Source organism: Hipposideros armiger, unplaced genomic scaffold (assembly GCF_001890085.2).
Source record: "Hipposideros armiger isolate ML-2016 unplaced genomic scaffold, ASM189008v1 scaffold_49, whole genome shotgun sequence".
Lineage (NCBI taxonomy): Eukaryota > Metazoa > Chordata > Mammalia > Chiroptera > Hipposideridae > Hipposideros > Hipposideros armiger.
The window spans coordinates 1,763,135-1,776,954 of record NW_017731399.1 but is presented as its reverse complement, the minus strand read 5'-3'; the positions used below and the strand labels follow the sequence as shown (position 1 = coordinate 1,776,954).

General features: G+C 40.8%; 1 protein-coding gene across 12 annotated transcripts in view; it reads left to right on the top strand.

The window, feature by feature from the left end:
• TTLL5 (tubulin tyrosine ligase like 5) overlaps nt 1-13,820 on the top strand; it is a 254,786-nt gene that overhangs the window by 33,230 nt on the left and 207,736 nt on the right. For all 12 annotated transcript variants that reach the window (XR_002123777.1, XM_019640361.1, XM_019640358.1 and 9 more), the window contains exons 8-10: nt 68-137; nt 590-674; nt 13,564-13,665. Coding sequence is in view for 11 of the 12 variants with exons in the window: in XM_019640361.1 (XP_019495906.1) it covers nt 68-137; nt 590-674; nt 13,564-13,665 (257 nt within the window). In the remaining variant the exon portion in view is untranslated. The remainder of the gene's footprint in view (nt 1-67; nt 138-589; nt 675-13,563; nt 13,666-13,820) is intronic.

The following is a 13,820-nucleotide window of genomic DNA, read 5'->3' as shown; positions in this document are numbered from 1 at the left end:
GCTCCCTTCTTATAAGTTCGGGTTCCTTTGCATTTCTATCCTTTTATTCTTTCTCCTTACTCAACAGCCAAACCAGATTTCCCTGGAAGAGAACATCCTGGTGTCCCGTTACATTAACAACCCCTTGCTCATAGATGGTGAGTTGTGATTAGGCCCTCGACTGGACAGGGCTAGATGTTGCTACATTTTTTTTAACGTTTTCATAGTTTCCTCTAGTAAACCTTTATCAAGCTGATATGAAATTCTTGGTAACTATGGCTTTAGAGATAAGGCTGGTTCCTTACCTACCTCATGGGATTATTTTGAAGATGAAAGGAGATAATAAAAAACAAAGTGCTTTATAGGTTATATAATAGCAAATATATATGAAAACTGTACAGTATCCATTTATAAATTCTCTCTCATTTTATATATATGCATGATGTATAACTATTATTTACCCTCCAAAGGCAAGGTGTGTGGGCAGTGTATATTTTGTTGGGAGTGCAAGGCTGTTCTTTCTTTTCTGTTTGTCACATTGTCCTGTTTATTCTAGAACGGGAAACAAATAAACTTAGTTTTTTCCTGTGAATGCACATTTTTTTTCTAGATTTCAAGTTTGATGTGCGCCTCTATGTGCTTGTGACTTCCTACGATCCTCTTGTCATCTATCTCTATGAAGAAGGATTGGCTAGGTAAGAGACACATGGGGGGTAGGGGCGTGTTTATTAGAGTGGGCCCATTAAAGAGTGTATTAAGATCAGGCTCTTCCTTTCTGTTAAGTTTACTCAGGAAAATAGAGTGTACCCAGATGGGCCTCAGGTTGCAGAAATTAGCCTTATTACTTTACAATCTCACATGTATAGCCACACGTGTGAACAAGCATGTGTATATAGACATACACCTTCCCCAGCAGGGACCCAGGATCATATCATATTTTCAAGCAATGGCAATTGTTAAGAAGATCTTAGGGTTAAGATAATTTGTCACAGTTCTTCACAATTGATCTAAAAATAATAATAAAAAAATCCCACATTTATTTATCTGTTATATACCAGACATTTATTTTAATGCTCATGACAACCTCATAGTTGATATTTTTGCAGTTGAAGAAACTGAGGCTTAGCGAACTAAGGGAGCTTGAAGTTATTTTTCTGAGCTCTCCCAGCTGGGTGGTAGAGGTGCAGTTTAAACTCATGATCTGACTCCAGAGCTCAAGGCCAGAGCTGTCTCATGCCCTCTTGTATTTAGAAGGCATTAGCTCCTTTTTCTTTTTTACCTGCAGGTAATAAATATACTTTACAGTGGTTGTATATACATTATTCAGTTTTTCCTTGAGGCACTCTTTAGGTTTTATGGTAATGTGACTAACTTACAAAATTAAGTTCAAATTACAATTATTTGAAGTTTTATTTCCCATATCCATAGAATTTTACAGGTGGTAGTGTTTTCATAGACCCTTTAAATTGTTTAAAATTAGTACATGAATTTGCTGTGCTTGTGTTCTTTCCCCCCACAAAGCTAATATAAATGCACTGTCTTGCCCTGAAGTTCCTGTTATGTATAGTGGCCTTACAGCACATAGCAGTTTAGGAGGCATTTTGCATCTGTGAGTGGTCATGACAAACTAAAAAGCATGATCCGTATGTGTTTCTTTATTTTAGAAAATGCACTTTGAAGATGGGACATACAGTGGTCAAAGCAAGGCTACCTATTTAAGTGTAGGTGCTTTGATACATATTATTGTACTCCAACAACTGTTATCTTAGAATGGCATTTTAGTTATTTTACATATTCTAATTTTTTAATGCATCCTATGACTAGAATCGGGGTGAGACCCAGCTGACCAGATTCCAGCTGGTCGAGCCATTTCTTTCATTCACCTCTAGGTGTCAGCGACAACATTTGAAGCCCTGTCATACTCATAAGGAAGATTTATGAGTTTGAGCCCTAGGAACAGTGGAGGCTAGTGAAGCTCCCTAGTTCTAGCCTCTTGCTCCTTGAAAATTGTCCAGTGGACTCAAAAAGAGTCTGGAGGCTTTGGCTAGAAGTAAATGATAAAGATTTACTCAAGGGCCTTAGAATTTGCAAACTAGGAACACAGCTAGGCAAAAACCCAGAAGTGCTCCAAAGAGGAAAGAAAAGTTACGAGCTTTTATAGTAAAAAGTACATTCTTGAGCATTATCAGTCCTGCATCTTAGTCCTAGGATTGGTCCAGGATGGTTATTAGTCAGATGTCAGGTGGTCTGGATTATAGATGCCAGGTGGTCTGGAAGATGGACGCCAGCGGTCTGGTTACATCCAGTAGTCTGGATAGTGGATATCAGGTGGTCTGGATACGTGAATCCTTCAGGGGGATAATCAAAGGGTTACCTGAAGGTCTGGTCTATGTCCAGATGTATATCCAGGCATTGATGCAGGACTGGAAAGTTAAAACAGTGTAAGTTTCCAGGCTAGTTACAATAATAGAGTTATTTCCTTATACCCCAATCTTCATAATGTTAATAATTTTAACAGCCTGATTAAAGGGACTCTATTTTATATATTCCCTATCTTTACTCTTTCCTCACAATTGAGGAAGGGAAGACTAAGACATTTCTCAGTTTTTAGGTAAAGGGTTGAACCAGGCATCTGAGCACAAACCGACTACTAGCTCTAAACAGATTCATAGGAAAGACATTTTCTGTAGTGTTTGTAGACACATGGGCTCTCATACTGTGAAGAACAGGTTTAAAAGCCAAGTCCCCCCCCCCCCCCCCAAATTATCTATATAGAACAAAAAGAAGGTAAATATACCCTTTCTGTTCAGTGGTAGAAGGCACTGAGGGTTTTCCACTTTGTAATTTGAGGTATCGGAGCTTTCCTGCTTGTGTATCATGAGCTTGTCCACGCTCCACTCCACGCACCACTATCTCCTGTGCCCCTTTCAGGAATGATTATGTCCTGCCACAAGTCGGACTTCCTGAATAGACACAATACCTCCTGTTCTAGAATAGTGCTGTCCAATAAATTATACTGTTAGCCACAAATGCAAGCCATATATATAGTTTAAATTGGTTTGGTTACACTCACCATTTCTCAAGGATATCATGTTTTGCATATTATTTCAGAGACCTTTCATCCATAATATTAATAGCCCTCTCTATTAAAATGCGGCATCGTTTTAAGACCTAAATGGTCCAGACACAAAAATGAGAGCAATACCGACGTTTATTGTAGAATATACTACAGATAAGCAAGTGCTTTGGCTACTGGGTGCGTGTCGGAAGTCAGACTCCACTGAACTGAGTGACGTCTCTTGCCTCCAGCAGAAACTGAGTGGGTGTGTGTGTGTGTGTGTCACAAAATGACTCGGAAAATAGCTTTTTAAAGAACTCAAGTCAAATTGAACTAAGAAATAGGAATTTTCAGGGCTTTGGCTCAGTTTATCTAGAAGTATATGTGAGTAGAAAAGTCTTACAATAGGACAGTCCCTGCTGACAGGCTGTTAGCCAGAGGCCTGCAAGGGCACATGGCTCTATCCAGTAACTTCCATGTGCCTGTGTTCCTGGGTCTTAACTCGCTGTGTATTTTGGCATCTGTCTGCTGCCTTTTAATCCTCAGGATCTGTTCGCCTGTGTCATTACATTTGGCGGTAGTCTATAGCATCTCCAGATCTGCAGCCTCGAGTAATCTTGGGTCACGTGTGTTTTATGTAGACATTGCTGAGGATAATCAGTTTGGGGTGAGCTCACTAGGCCATTTTACTTCGAGGCTCAACAAGGAAAACCATAATGTTTCCAGTGAGACAGAACTGGCAGCAAATATAATTGGTTTTCTCTTTTAGAAAAGAGTGGTCTTATCCCATATCACTTCTGTTTTGGGCTTCAAGTGAATGCTTAGGTGACAGAATGATTAAGTTAATTTCCTAAGACAGTTTGTGACATAAGTATTTTGTGTAAATTTTTTACCTTCTTAAACTTACTAAAGAAAAAGATCCTAGATAGCTTTTCCAGATTAGTAATTGCAGATGTTCTTGTTTTATTAACATAGGAAGTAGGAAAAATATTATTTTCTTATACGTGGGCAAAATATTGAGGCGTTTTAAAAAATTGTCTTTCTGGCATTTGGGTTGAGCATTTTGCTCCAAAGGTCCACCCTGCTTTTGAATTTCACTAGTGTGTTGCTGCTTTGCACCAGCAGGGGACACTCCCTTTCCAGAGAGGGTTGCCATTCTCTACCAAAATGGTGTACATTTTTTTTTCCTCTCAGAGGTGGAATCCAAAAGAGACTTTGTCCTGGATTTTACAGTTTTAGGTGGATCCAATATGTGGTCTAAATGATTTGATGGGGCCTTTTTTTGAGATGGAGCTAATAGTCAAATTTTCACTGAACCAGGAAAAATAAAAAAGTTAAAAAACTTGAAACAAAATTGAGTTGAAAACCAAATGTGTTGTCAGAGACCCAAAGATAGGTAGCACTCGCAAGTGGGGGTCAATGAAGGTGCCCCCCCAGGGAACCGGGAGAGTTCCACACATGCTGTGGAGGCGGGAGGCGAGGACACTGGGAAGGGCCCCTTCGGGGACTGTCTTTTTTCTGCCTCAGCCACAGTATTCAGCGAAAGACCCCAAAGCATTTGTAATGCCTTCCCTTCCTCCCCACCCCCAGTTCCTTCTTCAGTAGCCTTCCTTGCTAATTAACACTGGCTCCGAAGGGATATTTACCTTTTCTCTGCTGGATTCCTGTGGTTTTGAAAGAATTCAGGTACTTGCTGGTTGCCAAGGAATTCATATTACCTCACAGGCTGTACACTGTCCAGGATCCGCCACAGCAGCAAGAAGGGGGAAGAGACACCAACGAGGGGGAGAAAGCCCTCTCCAGTGCTCATTGTCACCCTCCCTGGCAGGCCCTGGCTGTTTGTGAAGTTTGAGTCATTGCTGGCTCTAAAGACAGGGGATCAGGCTGGTAATCCCCTCCCAGACGGCTCCGTAGGGCCTGCCGAGTCACTGCTGCACTTGGCAGTCTCCGGGCTGCAGCTGGCTGACAGCAGATCAGAGAGCTCTTGGGCCTCTTGTTCTCTTCCATGAGATTTTTCTGGGTCAGGCAAGGATGAAACCCAGTGGCTGCTGGCAGGGCTGCCCGAGGTGCTGTCTCTCCACCCTGCCGGCCTTTCTGGCTCTGAATGGCTACACCTGCTGAAAGATAACTCATGTGCCACAGCCAGGGTCTCCTCGGGGCTGGCATCCTCTTTGTACATTTGTAGCGAATGTTGGTTAGAACGTGTAACTATCAGAGAGGGCGTGGCTAAGTGTCCTACATCTAAACTCTTGATGACTCTTGTATTCTTAGAAGAGAGTTTAAAAGATCCCACTAATTCTGTGCTTTCCTTCCCGTTTTGGTTCCATATTGGTAAAGTTCCCAGAACAATCAATTTGGGGCAATTTTGGTTAATGTTTATCAAGTACCTGCTATATGGCTAACATTGAAATCCTTCCTTCACACAGATACTCAAGAGTTTCAAACAAATTATTACCATTGTCTTGATTCTCATTGAGAAACATTAGAAAGCAAAAAGGAAATGTAGTTTTTGATTTAAGAATTTATTGTGAAAGATATTGTCAGTATAAAGGTAATCCCTGTATATTTCAGTGGTAAAAAAAAAATGGGCATATAGTTCTCTATTCATCAGTACACTGTGAAATAGTACCCAGAGTTTCAGATTTGACGAGAGAAAGTAGAGGCCTCCCCGGCTTTTTCTTTTTTTGGTGAAAGGTCAAGGCTATGAAATTCTGTCATGAGAGCTTTCCATGAATCTTGATTTTATTAAGAGGGAGCAAGACTTAATTCTTCATTGATCATGTAAATTTCAGCATGTGTTAGGATAAGTATTTGCAAACTTGGTCCTGGGGTACCCAGTAGAGAATTACCTTAATTAATTAATAATATCTATTTTATAAGTAGATAATCTAAGACATTTCATGAAAAATGAAATCTATCGTATAATGTATAATATAGTTAAAGATTTGAACTACAGTTGGGGTCTTAACCATTTCCCATCTTTAATCAATAAACATTATTTCTCTTAAGAGGAGGTGAAAAAATTACCTATATTAAAACTACTGAAAATAAACATCATTAATAAACACCTTTAAGTGATGAATAATTCTGTATCTCTCTAACCTTTTTGTTTCATTAACTAGCACTCCAGAGTAAAAATAGTTATGGCATCATAGTCCTTTAAAATATTAACTAAGATAGGTTTCCAATTTGGAGAATTACCTCTTTTAGATTATTTCTAATAAATTGTTGAAGGTCTCAGACCTAAATAGGATGAAATTTGATATGTGGAGGTCTAAATCAAGAGTCACAAACCTAAATGCTTACAAGGACATTTCACTAAGGAAGAAATTGGCCAAGTGGAGACTGGAGATCACATGTCCCACCTAAAGGGCGTTTACTATCCAATGCCGACAAGTCATTGGTATGTGGTGGTACTATGGTCTGAGTGTTTGTGCTTCCTGCCCTTGAGTTGGCTCCGACTACTGGCGACCCTGTGAATGAGCGATGTCCACAGTGTCCTGTCCTCAGCAGCCCTGCTCAGATCCTGTGGCCTCATGCCTATGGCTTCTTGTATGGAGTCAGTCCATCTCATACTTGATCCTGCTCTTTTCCTACTGCCTTCTATTTTCCCAGCATTGCTGTCTTTTCCAAAGAACCCTGCCTTCTCATGATGTGCCAAAGTAGGACAGCTTCAGTTTTTCATATTTGCCTCCAGCAATGTTTTAGGCTTATTTGCTCTAGGACCCACCTGTTCATCTTTCTGGTGGTCCAGCATATTCTTAGAGCTCTTCTCCAACACCATGTTTCAGATGAATCAATTTTTCCCACCAGCCTCCTTTGCTGACCAGCTTTTGCCTTTGTATATAGTAACTGGGAATATGAGGGTGTGGATGATCTCAGCCTTGGCCTGTAGTGACACATCTTTGCTCTTGGTGATCTTTCCTGATTTTTCCATTGCTACCCCTCCAAGTCTCAGCCATCTCTTGATTCTTGAATTTCTCTGAATGCTTGTGTTGCCTCAAATTCATATGTTGAAATCCTACCCCTTAAGGTGATGGTATCAGGAAGGGGGGGCATTTGGGAGGTACTTAAGTCATGAGGGTGGAGCCCTCATGAATGTGATTAGTGCCCTTTTATAAAGAGCTTCCTCACTCCTTCTACCATGTGAGGACACAGTTGGAAGGTGCCATCTATCTCCTTGCATGTTCATCTTGGCCTTTCCAGCCTTCAGGACTATGAGAAATAAATTTCTGTTGTTTGTAAGCTAGGTAGTTTATGACATTTTGTTAAAGCATCGTGAATGGACTAAGGTGGTATTGCCGGATTTAAAAAAAAAAAGTATTCATTAATTTTTTTTCAGTTATAGTTGGCATTCAGTATTATTTTATATTGCTTTCAGGTGTATAGCACTTATATAATTTATGCAGTGATCCCCCCATTAGTCTAGTACCCACCTGGCACTATCCTAGTTGTTGCAACATTACTGACTATATGAGGTCTGACAGTTAAGTTCACGAACTTATCCTAGAAAAAGTGCCACACACCTCATTGCTGAATATCACTATGGTCACCTTTGAAATACTCTCCTTGGGAAGCTATGCACCGACGCCAGTGCCTAGTTCATCCTTCAAAGCAATTTTGGAACTCTCTTTCTGGAATGGGCCATCAGAGCTGTTGTCGTCTTACCCTTGATGTCCTGAATGTCATCAAAATGTCTTCCTTTCAATATTTTCTTTATCTTCGGGTAAAGAAAGAAGTCATTGGGGGCCAGATCAGGTGAGTAAGGAGGGTGTTCCAATACAGTTATTTGTTTACTGGCTAAAAACTCCCTCACAGACAATGCCATGTGAGTTAGTGCATTGTCGTGATGGAAGAGCCGTGAATTGTTGGCAAAAAGTTCAGGGTGTCTAACTTTTTCATGCAGCCTTTTCAGCACTTCCAAGTAGTAAACTTGGTTAACTGTTTGTCCAGTTGGTACAAATTCATAATGAATAATCCCTCTGATATCAAAAAAGGTTAGCAACATTGTTGCAACAAGTTCGTGAACTTAATTGTCCAACCTCGTATTCTCTATGCTGTACTTTACATCTCCATGACTGTTTTTTGTTGTTGTTGTTGTTTTTAAAGATTGCATTGGGGAATTGGGGAAGTGAACAGTGTTGGGGAATTGTGAAAGGGGAACATTGTGTTTTTCCAGGAGCCATCAACTCCAAGTCAAGTTGTTGTTCTTCGGTCTTAGTTGTGGAGGGCACAGCTCAGCTCCAAGTACAGTCGCTGCTTTCAGTCTAGCTGGGGGATGGTGGGTGACAGTGGGGGCAGCCCATTATCCCATGCGGGAGTCGAACCAGCAATCTCGTTGTTAAGAGCAAGCTCTAACCAATTGAGTCACCCAGCCAGCCCCCCTGTGTTTTATAACTACCAATTTACATTTCCTAATCCCTTCACCTTTTTCACCCAGCTTCCCAACCCCCCTCCTCTCTGGCAACCGTAAGTAATCTAGATTTTTGAGAAACTTACTTTTCTTTGTTATTAGACTGTTAATTTTGAAACCATTTCAAATTTATAGGAAAACTGTAAAAATAGTATGAAGAACTGCCTTTTACCTTTCACCTAGAGACCACATTCAAATTTTTCCAATTGTCCTAATAATGTTCTTTTTAACAAAAGGATCCAGTCCAGGATCACATGTTATATTTAGCTATCATATCTTTAGTCTCCTTCGGTCTGGAACATTTCCTCAGTCTTTCCTTGATTTTCATGACATTAGTATTTTTGAAGATTACGGGCCAGTCATTTTGTAGAATGTCCCTCAATTTGGGTTTATCTGATATTTTCTCATGATTAGACTCAGATTATGTATTTTTGGCCGGGATGCTGCAGAAGTGATGCTGTGTTCTCATTGCGTTATACTTGATAGCACATGATAACTATGTATTTAGTGGTGTTTGACCACTTGATTGATGGTGTCTGCCAGATTTTTCCACTGTAAAGTTACTTTGTTTTCCCCCTCTCTGATCAATAAGTATCTTTTGAGGAAATAACTTTGAGACCGTGTAATATCTTGTTCCTGATCTCATTTTCACCTAATAATTTTCATATCCATTGACATACCTTGCCTGAATGAATTAGTACTATGATGGCGGCCAAATAATGATTTTCTAATTCCACCATTCCTTTTACTTTTATTATTTGGCATTTTGCTCCAAGAAAGAACTTTCTCTCCTTCCCATTTATTCATTTATTTATATATACCAATGTGGACTCAGGATTCTTTTTTATTTAATGGGTTATAATTCTTTACTATTATGATTTATTTTCATGCTCAGATTGTCCCAGATTTGGACAATGAGAACCCTTTCAAACTGGCTTTTGTGTCCTTTTGACGTGTTCCCTTATTCTTTGAGCACAAGATGTTTCAGGCTCATCTTGTTCTTTCTGTGCCCCAGCCCTGGAATCAACCATTTCCTCTAAGAGGCACTGGTTGCTTTTAATGGAGACTAGTACTTAGAACTCAAGATCCAGATGCTAGGTATGCTCATTGCTCTGGGCTGTCTGCTCTCAGATTCTTGCAATGGACAGATGTAGAAATGTGTATGTGTATGCATACACATACACATACACACACATTTACATCTATGTTCATTTCTATGTGTGTTTCTATATCTATTGGGTTGTCAGAAAAGTCATGACGCATTTTTGCAATGAAAAACATAGAAAAACTATGTCATGACTTTTCCGACAACCCAATATATATTGAAAAGCAGGAGCTCATACTAATACCTCCAATTCTAGCTCAAAACTACAGGATTCATTCTAGCTTTTTCCCTTTCATTTTTTTTGTTTGTTTGTTTGTTTTCAAATCTCTCTTCTCCAACAATGAGAAATCTGATTCCTGTTGTCTTCAACAAGTTTGTTTACTCAGTTCCCTTGTATGTAGCCAGTCTCCCGACCTCCCTGGTCACTGCCCTGCTGACTTGCCTTCCTTGGTTTTTGATCCCTGTGGGGCCACCTGGGTTACACCTCCTTGGATAACCTCCTTGGACTGCCTCTGGGCTGCCTTCCCATCCTGTCCACCATCTTCCTTACGTGGGACCTGCCTGCCATTGGGGTGCAGGAAGGAAGGTCTGACTTCAAATGCTGGCAAGTAATTCAAGTTTTAAAAAATAACCTTGGTAGGTTAATCAGAACTTGACTAGTATGCCAACATCTGAGACCGATGGGACCTCTGGTCTAGGCCAAGGGTCGGCAAACTTTTGAGACGGAAGAGCCACCAGGGGTCGGCAACCTGGGCCTCTCGAGCCACATGCGGCTCTTTGGGTACGTACATGTGGCTCTGAAGTAAAATTGAAAATGAAAATAAAACTATCATAGTTGCATTTATAATATTACATTAAAATTTTCTTATTTATAAAAATATATTTATGGCTCTTGAATAATTTTTAAATTGTTGTGAGGGGCAGGATTGGCTCTTCCAGGGGTCAGCAAACTTCTTAGACGGAACGTACCCAAAGAGCCGCATGTGTCTTCACGAGCCACAGTTTGCTGAACCCTGGTCTAGACAATAAGAAAATGTTGGAAAACAGTGATCAGAGATGAATATGGCCTGTTTAATATGGATTTTAGTGAGAGCCCTAAGACCTTCCTGGGGTACAAGGAAAGATGAGCGTATACACTTACCTTTCCTCTACACCAACGGTTCTCAACCTGTGGGTCGCAACCCCTTTGGGGGTCGAACGACCCTTTCACAGGGGTCGCCTAAGACCATCAGAAAACAAAAAGATATTTACATTATGATTCATAACAGTAGCAAAACCACAGTTATAGAGTAGCAACGAAAATAATTTTATGGTTGGGGGTCACCACAACATGAGGAACTGTATTAAGGGGTCGCGGCATTAGGAAGGTTGAGAACCGCTGCTCTACACGGTCTTCTGCGTATCCCATTGGGGTAAGTGAAACAAAGAATGTAGCCCTTTTGTCCTTTTGGTAACTTTTTCATTGAGTTTATATTTTTGTTTTCTCTAATTTTTACGTGTCACTTCTTATACTCGATATAGAAGCCCACTCTGATGTTAATAATCTTGTTCATGCTGGAATTTGGAATATAAATTCCCTAGCAAAAAGGGAGATTAGGAAGAAGAAAACTTATTTTTGAGTGATGCAGGCCTGTTGAAAAAAGGAGCGTGGGAATGACTGAAGGTCTGGGTTACAGTTAACCACCAGGCTTTCCATGTTGTTGACCAAAGTAGATCAAGTACTTATATTTAGGAGAGATGAGAAACCTCTTTCTCTGAAGCATAACCTTTCTCCTCCCTGTAAATCATCTTTCTTTTGGGGGAGAGGATGGCAGGAGGTTTGTCACTGTGAGGTAATGTCTGGGTGAGGCAGGCAGCCTCCGTGGGGCCAGCGTGGCCCCCGTTGCTGTTCACAAGAATTTAGAGAATGACGAATGACTGTGTCCCACTTGCTTGAAGAAAATCTGCCGTAGGAAGATTGGGACCATTATAGGCAAGGAAGGTTTAGTCACCATGGAGCGACATGGCTAGAAGTTAGGTGATAATTACCGGAAGTTTCTGGAAAGTTTGAGGTCTTTCTATGTGTATAGACTTAATGCTCATCAGACTCTTGCCCTGGAGCCATTCAAGCCTGGTCAGCATTTTCTCTTTGTCCACATCCTTCTTCCTGGCCTCATGTTTGTTTATGTTAGTTTTTTTGTTTTGTTTTGTTTTTTGTACTTTTCTTTCTTTAGCTCTTACATATATCTAGTGCAGGGAATTAGGGAGAGGAGATAGTGGGGGGGTGGGTGAGAAGAAATAAAGAAGAAAAATTTTAAATGCTGCCCTTTAATGTGGTAAAAATTCATGTTGACTTCATAGTCTGAGTGAGCATATGTAAATAATTTGTAAATCATATGAAAATAAACTTGTGGACTTCCAGGATTTTTTTTTTCACACACTTGGATGTGCCTCTTGGGAAAAGCACTTCAGTGCAGGGTGATATGGTTATAGTGGTATGTAAACAGGGGTGATATTTACCATAACTTCGACTCGAGTGTCCTTTTGTTGATGTTGCGCGTCACTGGGAAGTTTTCGCTTTCCCTGGTTACTTCCCTCACAGGCACGTATATTTTATATTTTGGTCTTCCTTTGACCATAGTCCAGGATATCAAATTCCTGCCCCGTTTTCAGTGGGCTCCATGTTTAATCTCTCTTGTCTTTTGCCTTCATTCCAAATTCAGGAATTAGTCTCCTGCGCTGCTCATGTTTATGCTGTTCTGCAGACCTAGACTGTCTGGTGTTAATGCTGCCCTTATGTTTTTTTTTTCTTTTTAAAGATTTTATTGGGGAATTGGGGGAGGGGAACAGACAAGTTGCTGTCCTTTTGTTCTTCAGTCTAGTTGTGGAGGACATTGCTTCACTGGCCAATGTTGGTATTATCATTACGCTCTTCCCGGGTGAGGCAGTCGCTCACCTGCCATTGGACGACCGCTCACGGTGGCTCACGGCAGCCAGCTGCTGGACAGCCCCACTGTAGCCCACGCCGTCGCCAGTGACCCACGGCAGCCCAGCTCCAGGTCAAGCTGTTGTTCACCACCTTAGCTGTAGAGGGCGCAGCGTCACTGGCCCGCATGTGGGATCCGAACTGGGGCCCTGCTGCTCAGAGCTGGCGTCCCAAGCCAACTCCTAACCAATGTGCCACTCGGCTGGCCCCGCTTTATGGTTTTCTTAAAAATGAGCTTTATAGATCAGTTCTTTTATTTCTCTGGATGTGAGTTCTAAGTCTACATGTTGTTATGCAGTCCTTTTTTTCTTTTTGCTTAATATTTTCCATGGAATGCCATAGTACCAGTCACTGAATAGGCCCTCAGTAGGTGTTTGTTGACAAGCTAATGCCTCATCAGCCACAGCATCCTACACGCAGTTTCTCAAGTTGTAAATAACTACCAGGGTGCCAAGAAAATGTATACAAGTGGACACTTGGGTCAACGTCGCTCAAGCAGTAGTTCGCCGTAATCGGAAGTGTCTGGACGCTGATGGTAACCACTTTGAGCACCTCTGGTAATTGCAGAAGTCAAACGTGATTTGTATTCATCTTTTGTTATCGGTATATTGAGTGTTACAATTTTAATAGTTTTTTATTTTCTTAAAATGTATATACTTTTTTTTGGCACCCTTTGGGTTTTCACTTTTCATCCTTCCTATGAGTCTAAGGTTCTATATAAGAGAAGTAGCATCTTGTGCTTAAGAACATGGGCTTTGGAGTTAGTGTGATTTGGGGCAAGTTATTTAATCTTTCTAGGTCACATTTTAGTTTTGAGACCTATTTTTTAAAATGAGATATAATATTACCTATTTCAGAGAATTGCTTTAAGGATTGAATTAAATCTGATATTATATATGAAACACTTAGCATGGGAGTCAGCCCTCGGTATTTGTTAATGATCTCACCCTCCTTTTATGAATATCTCATTGAGCCTGAGCTCTAGCCTGTATTTCTTTGAAACCCTGTTCCTGACATTTAACCTCCTGTGTCCTTTCTATCAGGTTTGCAACTGTGAGATATGACCAAGGAGCCAAGAACATTCGGAACCAGTTCATGCACCTGACAAACTACAGTGTGAATAAGAAGAGTGGGGACTATGTCAGGTACTGGCTGCAGCTGAGCCAGAAACCAGAGTGGTCCGTCTCAGATTTGGGTGTTAAAGTAGAAAGTCAACATGTCGCACTGGAGGAAAATTGTGTTTATGTCCATGTGACCTATGAGAAGCTGTCAGAGTCATTTAACGGTTTTGAGGCATATA